Source organism: Oryx dammah, unplaced genomic scaffold (genome assembly GCF_014754425.2).
Source record: "Oryx dammah isolate SB20612 unplaced genomic scaffold, SCBI_Odam_1.1 HiC_scaffold_24, whole genome shotgun sequence".
NCBI classification, from domain to species: Eukaryota; Metazoa; Chordata; class Mammalia; order Artiodactyla; family Bovidae; genus Oryx; species Oryx dammah.
The window spans coordinates 35,379,580-35,391,663 of NW_024070208.1; the positions used below are offsets into that span (position 1 = coordinate 35,379,580).

General features: G+C 41.1%; 1 protein-coding gene across 1 annotated transcript in view; it reads left to right on the forward strand.

Moving 5' to 3' along the window:
* MICU2 (mitochondrial calcium uptake 2) overlaps positions 1-12,084 on the forward strand; it is a 53,611-nt gene that overhangs the window by 21,556 nt on the left and 19,971 nt on the right. Inside the window, exons 2-4 of the mRNA XM_040266792.1 lie at positions 2,156-2,300; positions 11,812-11,843; positions 11,947-12,022. Of these exons, the coding sequence (XP_040122726.1) occupies positions 2,156-2,300; positions 11,812-11,843; positions 11,947-12,022 (253 nt within the window). The remainder of the gene's footprint in view (positions 1-2,155; positions 2,301-11,811; positions 11,844-11,946; positions 12,023-12,084) is intronic.

Sequence of the window (12,084 nt, forward strand, 5' to 3'; positions counted from 1 at the left end):
CAGTATGCTGTGTTGTCTCTCATGTCTCAGACTTCACCAGTGCTGTGGTGTCTACTGACAAGACTCTTGCCCACCCTCCCTTCTGTGTCCCATCTGTAGACACTCTGTGAATCACTCTAGTAGGAATTAGTGTTTCTCTTGTTGCCTACCAGTTTCCTACAAATACTCACTATCCACTTGATAATATATCAAATGATAACGTGTCTGCCTCACCTATAAAGTATGAATGAAATCCAATTTTCTGATGACTAAGAGTATGGACTTATGTGATTAAGACACGCCTCTTGAGGTATTTTGATAGTAGTAATTTCAGGGGGAAGGAAAGGAAAGATGAACAGGCAAGTTCTCACGGAGCCAGGGCACTATCATGCAGTGTTACTGAGTGTCCTGTCTTCTGGCAGGCACCACCATGCTGTGCTTAGTCGCTCAGTTGCGTCTGACTCTGCTACTCCATAGACCTTAGCCCACAGGACTTCTCTATCCATGGAGATTCTCTAGGCAAGAATATTGGAATGGGTTGCTATGCCCTCCTCCAGGGGATCTTCCCAACCCAGGAATCGAACCCAGGTCTCCCACATTGCAGGCAAATTCTTTACCATCTGAGCCACCAGGGAAGCCCAAGAATGCTGGAGTAGGTAGCCTGTCCTTCTCCAGGGGAACTTCCTGACCCAGGAATCGAACCAGGGTCTCCTGCATTGCAGGTGGATTCTTTACCAGCTGAGCTACCAGAGAAGCCCTAAAGAAGCATAAAACTAGCTGCTCAAGGAAACCAGTTGTCACGTTGTAGGGAGAGAATTAATACTGGTCAGAGGACTGAGCTCAGCCACGAGGAGCTGTTTATGGCTTTGAATCTGTGGAGGTTCAAGCGAATCGCTGTTTTTTCTGTTCTAGTTGCAGTCAGCACTCAGTGAGCATGACTTGTGTGTGAGCGTGAAGAGGAAGTGATATGTCTGGGAAGACACTGTGGTCCAGGTTAGCATGCTGCCTTTTGGAAGCATCCCTATGGCCGTGTGCTATCGCAGTTCACAGACAACACATCTGAGACAGGGTTACTGTTTTGACCTTGGCATCTGCACTGTGCTCGCTGGTTGTCATCCTCTTCCAATCTGCCTGGGGGGCCCCGTGTGGCTAGGAGGGTAGTGTGGTGCTGAAGAGATGGAAACACTGTTGAGTTGGACACCTGGTTTTACTTACCTCTACCATTTTGTCCACAATTTTCATATCTACTGTGTGTCTACTATTCAGTAACTGTGAGGGTCAAATATAATTCATGGAGAATATTTAATAGTTCAGCGTGAAGCACACAGCAAGTGCTCAGTGGCAGGTTAGCAGTAGCTGTCTCCATATTGTCTCTGTGGCCTAAGATACTGACTCTTCCAGTGACAGTATTTTACCCGTTTCTGTTCTTGCAGCACTTTCCACACATTGTGTGAATACACTCCTGAAGCAGGGCCCCTTATCATACAGGCTGTGCTTTGTCTTCGCGTGATCTGCTGCCTTCCTGTCTCTCTGAGCCTCTCCTCCGCCATGTGGTCCTGGAGCACACCACTCCTGCTCCCACCTTGGGTCTTTGTTCCTTTTTCACCTCCTGCCTGCAGAGTGCACCCTCCACGGAGCGCCTGACTCCCAAGCTGCCTCACTTCATCTCCTGAATGTCGTCTTTCCCTGTCCGTCCTGTGTGACGTATTCTCTTTACTACTTCCCTATCCGGCTCTGTCTCTTCATGGTGCATCTTACTGCCTCACAGAATTTCTTGCATTTGTCCTTTGTTGCTCTCCTGTTTTGGGCGATGGGTTTCCTCGGGTTCACTACATCTCTGCTCTGTCTCCAGTGATCCAGTAAATCTCTCTTCAGTAAATGACTTCAAAGTTTGAAGGTTGTGAGACCTAAACACTAAAATTACTCTTTAAAGATTATTCTGGCTCTTTAAAGATTGTTCGTGCCCAACTCTTTGCGACTTCCTAGACTGTAGCCCGCCAGGCTCCTCTTTCCATGGAATTCTCCAGGCGAGAATACTGGAGTGGGTAACTGTTCCCTTCTCCAGGGGATCTTCCCAACCCAGGAATCGAACCCAGGTCATTTATTCCAGAAGTAGCTAAGCTGGGGAATAGTGCTGGGAAAAAAAACCTAAAATTGCGATTTCTTTTTCTTTCAGAGAAGTGTGAACCCTGGAGAGATTACAGGGAAGCCGTCTCCTCGTAAACAGCGCTTCATGCAGTTCTCATCCTTGGAGTATGGTGGGGAGTACTACATGACACCCCGGGACTTCCTCTTCTCTGTCATGTTCGACCACATCCAGCGTAAGTGGTTTGGTTTTTGAAGTTAAGGAATCAAATATTAGAGCTGAGAAACCTCTGGTTTTCAGAATTGGTAACAACTTTTTCTTCATTTTAATTGTCATCATTCTTTGTACCATGCGTGTGCTTAATTATTTAGACTTTTCCTCCCTTGTAGTACTAAACTTATTTATTTATTTATCTAAGAAATAGTTGCTTGTTCATGGATTTTTCTAAAGAGAGAAAAAAGTAAGATTTTAAATGTCACTAAATAAATTATTAATAGGATAACTAATTCTTTCAGGATGTTAGGTTTTAAATCAATAAAACATTTTCTTTTGGGGGCAAAAAAAAAAAACTAGGCTAAAGCAATTAGGAGGGTCATATAATGGAGTCATGATGCAAAAAAATCCTGAAAAAATAGAATTAAGAAGCAAAAGTCCAAAAGCTATAATTAAATAATTTTATTTCATAAACTCAACTCTCAGCTATCCCAAATTGTCAGAAATCCTTATTTTCATTTATCTAAACATCACAGAGAGTAGACATGACGCCCCCTCTGTCCCCCGTATTGCCAAAGTGTTCTGTGGAAAGTTCTTGGCTTCCTGACACCTTGCAGAGTGGACACCATCCACAGTGTTGCCCTGTGGGTAGCTGCACATGGAACAGGCGGAGTGGGTCAGGGCAGGGTGAGCTGCGAGACGCGTCGGTCGAATTGGGAGACTGAGAGGATCTGGGAAGGCATTGTTGGTATTGAGGGATGACCTGAACAAGTGCATGGTCACGGCCTGTTCTTGGGACAGTGCGTTCACCTATAGCTAGACCAGAGCATGGTGCTGGGGAGAAGTGAGAGGTCAAATGAGAAACAGGGCCAGATGTAGAGATTCTGGTGACCCTCTTCACCAGCCACAGACATGTGTTTCTGGTGGGGATAGGGGTTCATCTTGAACCTGTGAGGGAGAGTGAAGTGAAGGCTTACCAGAAGGAAAATAGTGTGGTAACAGTGTATTTAAATTATTTTGGTAAGCTTCTATTCATCTAAATTAATTTAAAAAAAAAAAAGCCAGTTATGTTACCTGCAGAACAGTTTATTTGGGAGGAGCAGAGAATTGCAGTTTGGGACATGCATCAGTGATAAATCTCAAGCAACCTAAAGTGAAGGAGAGAAACTGTCTTACGGAAGAGAGGACAGCTCTGGGGAAACTGTCTTCGAGAAGAGAAAGGACAGCGCTGGGGGCCTGTTATCAGTAAGGAGTCCAGGGAACTCCCTGGTGGTCCAGTGGTTAAGAATGCGCCTTCTAGCACACGGGACAGAGATTCAGTCTCTGGTCCAGGAACTAGGATTCCATATGTGTCGGGCCAACTAAGCCCGCCTGTCTCAACGAAGATGCAGCACAGCCAAAAATATAAATAAACAGTCCGCTGGAGGAAAGTGGGGGTTTGAAGTGCCATGGCTTTTCATTGCCTGGCCAGGAGAAAGTGTTTCTTCTTCCTGCTGGGATCTGCGTGGACATGGGTGTGTTGTGTGTGTGTGAGCACCCCACCCCGGACTCCCGACTCAAACTTCTTTGGAGAAAGCTTGACAGTATGTATCAGAAACCTTTGCAACATTTATTAATACTTACATGGATGCAATAAGTTCACTCCTAAGTAAGTAATTGGAGAGATACGAAATTTTCTTTTAAAAAGTAGTTTAACCTCTTCAACAGGTAAAGAGCGTGGATGTCATCATTTCCTGTTCTCACAGCAAAAAGGAAGCTGAAAGATAGAAAATCAACAGCTGTTCTTAAGTCCACAAGAGAACTGAGACCATAGGGCACACACACTTGAACACTGAAGAAGACAGACGCAGAGATGCAGAGCCCACCCAGGGTGGATGCTGCCTGTCAGAGCCAGCATCTGACAGGAATATTTAAAGAGTTGCTAGAATCTGAGCATGGGCTACCATGAAAGATAGAAATTTGTGAAAATCCAGCCATGAGGGGCCCCAGCAATCCTCACAGAGAAGAGCTAAAAAAATCCTCTCCTGGATTTTTCATGATTTCCTTTTTTGTGCAAAAGCTATTAAGTTTGATTATGTCCCATTTTTATTTTCATTACTCTAGGATTCAAATCCAAAAAGATATTGCTGTGATTTATGTCAGAAAGTGCTCTGTCACCTGTATTTTCCTCTAGGAGTTTCATAGTGTCAGTTTTACATTTTCTATTTTAAGTTTATTTTTGTATTCATCCTGCTTGGTATTCTGTGAGCTTCTTGAATCTGTGTTGTATGTGTGAACACACCGTGAACCATGAACAGAACAAAAAGACAACATACAGAATGGGAGAAAATATTTGCAAACAATGCAGCCAACAAGGGATTAATCTCCAAAATATATAAACAGCTCAATATCAAAAAAACAACCCAATCAAAAAATGGGCAGATCTAAATAGACATTTCTCTAAAGAAGACATACAGATGGCCAAAAGGCACATAAAAAGATGCCCAATATTACTAATTATTAGAAAAATGCAAATCAGAACTACAATAAGGTGTCACCTCACACCAGCCAGAAAGGCCATCATCAAAAAATCCACAAACAATAAATGCTGGAGAGGGTGTGGAGAGAAGGGAATACCCTACACCATTGGTAGGAATGTAAATTGGTACAGCCACTATGGTACAATATGGGGGCACCTTTACAAACTAAAACTAGAGCTACCATATGACACTGCAATCCCACTCCTGAGGGTATATCCAGAGAAAAACATGATCCAAAAGGATACGTGCACCCTAGTATTCATTGCAGCACTGCTTACTATAGCCAGGACATGGAAGCAACCTAAATGTCCCTCAGCAGAGGAACGGATAAAGAAGATGTGGTACATAGAGACGATGGACTGTTACACAGCCATAAAAAGAATGAAATCATGCCATCTGCAGCAACATGGGTGGACCTAGAGATTGTCATACTGAGTGAAGTAGTCAGACAGGAATATCATATGAAATCCTTTATATCATATGAAATCCTTTATATATGAACTCTAAAAAGAAATGATACAAATGAACTTACAAAACAGAAAGAGACTTACAGAGAATGAACTTATGGTTGTGGGGGAGGGATAAGTTAGGGAGTTTGGGATGGACATGTACACACTGCCATATTTAAAATGGGTAACCAATAAGGACGCACTGTATAGCATGTGGAACTCTGCTCAATGTTATGTGGCAGTCTGGACGGGAGGGGAGTTTGTAGGAGAATGGATACATGTGTATGTGTGGCTGAGTCCCTTCTCTGTTCACCTGAAACTATCACAACATTGTTAATCAGCTCTGAGTGCATGCATACTCAGTCGTGTCTGACTCTTTGCGACCCTATGGACTGTAGCCCACCAGACTCCTTTGTCCATGGGATTTTCCAGGCAATAATACTGGAGTGGGTTGCCATTTCCTACTCCAGAGGATCTTCCCAACCCAGGGACCGAACCCACATCTCCTATATGTCTTGCATTAGCAAGCAGATTATTAACCGCTGAGCCACCTGGGAAGCCTTAATCCACTTAATCAGCTATACCCCAGTATAAAATAAAAAGTTTAAAAACAAAAGAATTTCCCCAAGTTTTACTTTACCTGGTTTTAGCCATAGTCCAGGTTATTCTAATGAAGTTTAAAGTTTACATGTTTTTTTTTTCTTTCTTCTTGTTTTTATGCAGCCTATGATTCAACCAACTTAGGTTTTTATAATGTTTCCACTTTATTTTTCATTGGAATGCAATTAAGCTCTATCAGAAGACATTTAACTAAATCAAGAATTGAGTAATTTTGAAGGCTGAATAAAACATCCTTTAAGCATATGATGTACTTCATCTTCATTTTTCATCGTGGATAAGAAGGAGAATAATCTCTATTGCATTCCTGTGGATCATGGTGAACAGAAAAACAAGGAAACACAAAGCCAACCCAGTGACCCATGATCCTCATGTATAAACAGAAAGAAATACACCAATCTGAAATTTATTAGCCCCTAAACTTATTTTTACCTGGTGTTTATCTTTCTGGACTCTGTACACTTTGTGCCTTCACTTATACTTCAACATAGATTTTGTTGCACATAAATACATAAGGGTATAAATAATCCAAATTAAGATTAACCCATTGGCATTAACAGTTTACTCTGAAAAGGGCTGTAATTAGGGCGACCATAGAATTTATTTTGGTGCATGTGCCAGAGTTGCTGGGTGAGTGTGTGTCTTGGTGGATTTATCTTAAGACTTTTTAAATTCTACAAATGAATATTAAATTTTAAAATTGTTGCAGGTAAAAAAGATCCTTTTTATCTTTGCCACTATTGAAGCTATTTGATTTGGGGCTGAGTTTCCACATCTCTGAGGTTGTTTCCCACTCTGTAATTTTGGGTACTGTTTCATTCTCTCTAATCAGAGATGATGACAGAATTCCCCAAGCTTACTTGATAGTAAATTCAGAGAGAGCCTTTTGCTGAAATTTCAAGTCCTTCCCCTGTCTCCCCTCATGATTTTGATTCAGAAAGTCTGAGATAGGGCCGTGGAATCAGTAATACCCTCTTGTCCTTATCTGGCTGCCTGTCCTATATTCCCATATTTTTAACAAACACTCCCAGGTGATCATTTTGATCAGCAAGTTTGAGAAATAGTTAAAGGACAAATGTGAAAGTGCCGTGAAAGATGTCGTGTCCTTGTAGTAGAGGCAAAGGGCGCTGAGCACTGAGCCCACACTCCTCGAGGTCTGCCTGCTGACGCACACAGCAGCACACGTGAACCTTGAGCAGCTCATGCTGGATGGGAGAGGCCAGTCTCAAAGACCACACATTGCATGATTCCCTGTGTATGAAGTGTCCAGAACAGGCAAGTCTACAGAGACAGGAAGTAGGTTAGTGGTTGCCCAGAAGTAGGGGCAGAAGAGTGACTGCTGATGAGTTTTCATTCTTTTGGGGGCCTGATGAAAACATTCTGAAATTAGATGGTGGTGATGGTTGTACCACTCTGAATATACTATATTCTAATATAATATACTCTGAATATACTAAACACCACTGAGCTATACAGTTTCAATAGATGGATTCTGTGGTATGTAAAATGTCACAGTAAAGCATAAAAAAATGTATATATAAAACTAATCCTTGTTGCCAGTTTAAAATATTAATTTAAAAATTATTATACTGTACAAAAAATGGAGAGACTAAAATAATAAAAACGTGACTCTCTGTATGCTTTCCTCATGTTGGTTCTAAACCAGAACATTTTCACCTAGTGCAGTTCTATCAGAAAATTGAGCTGATTTGTAAGAGCCAATGCAGAAGTCTTAAATATGTAAAGCTTCTGATAAATTCACTTTCCAAATAATGGCTCTTTGGTCTTCCAAGGCCTCACTGAGAAGTTTCCTTCCCCACCCTGCAGTGGAGCAGAGTCAGCACATGGGCGAGACTGGGCCGTGAGCACTGTCTGCCCTGGCAGCATGGAGCACCATGCCATCCGCCCACGGAAACACGCTCTCCCCTGCAGGCCTTCTTGTGGACACACGTGCATACCCGTCCCCCAGATGGGCCCAAGAAGCATGTCCATAGGTGTCAAGCTGCAGGGGATCAAAACTTTCATCTGTCCCCTGGCACACAACCACCCCCAACCCCAGCCTGACTGGAAAGGAGGCACTTTCCAGTGTGAGAAGAGCAGGTTTTAAAGCCCATCGACCATGGTTTTTTGTTTTTTGTTTTCTCTTTAAAGACAGATTTCTCCTCCTTGGGAGAATATTCAAGAAGGTCAGTTTCCCTCCACCCTTACAGTCTTTAGACACTCTTAGGCTTTTCATCAGCTTTCTTATTGTTGTTCTCTGAATGATGTAAAAAGGAATCATTAAAAAGAAGAGATGAGTGTGAAATGAAATAAATGAAATGAAATCTTTAAAACATGACTCTTTTTATAATCTAAGCCCAAAGCACATTACTGTTCTTCTGATGGCCTTTGTAAAAGCATTCTGAGTATGAGATTCTGTGAAATTGCATGCAATGCAATGATTTCCATCATCGCTGGGACTGAATTCAAGCAAGTGTTGGAGTAATCAGCTCTTAACGCCAATCCTGATATTGATGCCAGAGCTCTTCCATGTACTTATGCAAAAAGTATGAAACAATATAAGTGTCTCTATTGTCTGATTTTTATGTGTCGAGAGTCTGCTGATCTCTAGCAAAATGAAGTTGAATTAGATACCATTAGCAATGTTTTTATAGTTATGGCTATCAAATAACTTTATTTTGGCAAAGATTTATTTGACCTGTAACTGTACTTAATATGTAGTAATGCAGTTTTATTTATTTTAAGTATTAAAATGGCTGTTTGCCTGTAACATGGTGTGCTTGTTCCTGGTTTTCAACTTCAGAAGTCCTCTGTAAACAGTGAAAACCACGTGCTGGAATCTCCAGAGTAGGTGGAGGCTTTTAGAACATTCTCCTTCTTGAGCCAAAATTCCATTGTAGTGCTTGAAGATTTATCCCTCCCTGCCCAGAAAAGCCACCGTGGACTCTCCATCCTTTCACACTCGCACCACAAAGCACGACAGCCTCACCTCTGAATCTGTCTTTTTGGCTGTTGTTTTATATGAGAACATGAATATGTATGAAATAGCTATGAAAACAGTAAGAATGAATTTCGTATGTGTGTGAAAATATTAACAAATAATATGACTGATTAGGGGTTAATATCAAAAATATATAAACAGCTCATTCAGCTCAATCTCAAGGAAAAAGGAAAAAGGGACAGGAGACCTAAATAGACATTTTTCCACAGAAGACATGCAGATGGCCAACAGGCATATGGAAAGATGCTCAACATTGCTCATCATCACAGAAATGCAAATCAAAACCACAATTAGGTATCACCTCCCACCAATCAGAGTGGCCATCCTCAAAAAGAACATAAATAACGAATGCTGTCAAGGAAAGGGAACCCTCATATGCTGTTGGTGGGAATGTAAATTGATGCAGACACTGTGGAAAACAGTAGAGGCTCCTCAAAAAAAAAAATAAAAATAGAACTGCCATATGATCCAGCAACCCCACTCCTCCTGGGCATGTATCCAAAGAAGAAAGAAACTAATTTGAAAAGACCTGTGCACATGTAGCAGCACTATTTACAATAGCCAGGACATGGAAGCAACCCGAGTGTCCATTAGTAGATGAAAGGATGAAGATACGGCATATACATACAATGAAGTACTACTCAGCTATAAAAAATGATCAACTTTTGCCTTTTGCAATAGTATTGATGGACCTGGAGGGTATTGTGCTTAGTGAAATAAATCAGAGAAAGACAAATACTGTTATGTCATCACTTATATGAAGATCTAAAAGATAAAGCAATATAACAAAAAAGGAACAGATTCAGAGGCACAGAGGACACACTAGTGGTTACCAGTGGGGCAAGGGCAGCGCGGAGGGGCAGGATGGGGGTAGGGGGTTAAGAGGTCCAAAGTGCTCTGTATAATATAAGCTATAAGGACATATACTGTGCAGCACAGGGAATATAGCCAATATCTTCTGAAAATTATTAATCACTGTGGTATATATCTGAGACTAATATTGTGCATGAACTCTACCTCCATTTTTAAAAAGTGGGGAAAGAGGACTGCCAGAAAAGGAATCCTTGTATTGCACTGAATCTCCTGTGTCCCTGTGTTGTTGCTGCTGTCAGATGGAGAGTGGTCATGCCCCTCAGGTACATTTGCATCTCTTACTCTGATGCCCGGTCTCTCTCCTGGAGGAGCCCATAAATAAAGGGTGTAAAACCCAGCAGCCTGGGTGAGAGGCGCTAAGGAAACCCCAGGAGAGCATCCTGGGTGTGAAACACCACAGTCCCCTCTCTGACTCAGAGAAGTGTTTATGACTTAAGAGAAAGGAAGTGAGACTACATGTTCTACTAGGAACTCTGCCTTTTCTTTTTAACCTGAAAATGAATTTTTTGTTACAGAATGTACCCCAAACTTTTTATCAGCCAAATTTCTTTACCATTTTCTAATTAGTGATACCATTTTGAAAAAATTTTTGCAAGAGACGTTCATTAAGTACATGGTTTCTCCATTTTTGATAATCAAATACCTATACAAGTACCAAGCAGAACTTGTAGTCAACATGAAATAACGGGGAGCGTTTTGTGTGTTTGATGATCTCATGTTATAATAGACCTAGCATTAAAATCTGGTTGTCATTGGGTAACACTTACTAGTTTATCAGCAGCAAACAATCATTCCAAAATAGTGGCTCCTAAGCTTACCAACCGGAGAAGGCAATGGCACCCCAGTCCACTACTCTTGCCTGGAAAATCCCATGAACGGAGGAGCCTGGAAGGCTGCAGTCCATGGGGTTGCTGAGGGTCGGACACGACTGAGCGACTTCACTTTCAGTTTTCACTTACGTGCATTGGAGAAGGAAATGGCAACCCACTCCAGTGTTCTTGCCTGGAGAATCCCAGGGACGGGGGAGCCTGGTGGGCTGCCATCTATGGGGTCGCAGAGAGTCGGACACGACTGAAGCAACTTAGCAGCAGCAGCAGCAAGCTTACCAACATGGTCATAGGTGTTTATGAAATTTATATAGTCATATTCACAACTAGTGTTTTTTGGTTATTAATGCAAAAATAAAATCTAATTTATTAACAATAGATAATAGAATTTGTCCCCAGTAGATTTATAATCCAGATGTAAGCATCCCAAACTGCAAAAGGGCACGTCTAAAGGTATTATTTTTTTTAACCTGTCTTGTGAATTCTCATACACTTGTAATTGTCCTGAAGGACCTTTATAGATAAGATAATTTTGAGAACAAAAAGGGAAGTTAGTCATGCACATAGCTTACAGAAGAAATAAAATAAACAATGTACTTTTCAGTGTTCTGGATGTGTAAAATGGCTTGAGGCTGTCTTCAGAAAAAGTTTCAACCAAACAAGCAATGTGAATGCTTTAGAATTTACAGTAAATGAGAGAAAATGAGGTCAGTCTAAAGAAGATGGTTAAAAGCCTCAGTTTTAATCTCTTACCTAGTAGGAAACTGTTAACAGTAACATCACTTTAGAATGAACAGCCGTGTTGGGCAGCCTTTAGATCTGACTGGGGAGCTGTGAACTTAAGAACTTTTCAAGGTTTAAAAGGTAGCATTCTGAAACATGTGTGTATATGTTTATAATCAATTAAAGCAAAAGGAGACAGATTTTAATAATCATGTAAGGAAAGAATTTGTGTTTGGCACAAATTTATTTCTCTTGGACAGCTATGATGGGTCAGGGGCAGTTAGAAGACCCCATGTGTCTGGAGCGTAGTGACAATGAGGATGAGTCTGACACACAACTGCAGTGTTCATGTTTTGAGTTCTCTGGCTTGTAACTTCTGTTTAAAGATCTTAGCTAAAATTGCCAGACATATTTTTTATAAACTTGTTTTGTCTTTCAAGCAGTTTTCTCTCTTAATGGAAGCTGAGTTTTACCAAGGTATTATAATATATGGGCACTCAATAATATTTCCTCTTTGCTATAGGTAAAAGTTCTGTAAAAAGGCTGACAGATAAGGTAAGCAATGGAGGGGAGATCTCTCCTTTTTTTTTTTTAAGACAGAAAATTAATTTTTATAAATTATTTAATTTATGAAAGATTTTAATATGTGTATTTAAAGGATATCGAGGACGCACTAGCAGGAATCAAAAAAGCTGGTTGTGGATCAACTTTCTTTAGAGACCTCGGCGATAAAGGTAACTTTGGTTTGTTGTTAAAATTCCAGTTGCATTTTACTTAACATTATTAAGGAGTTATG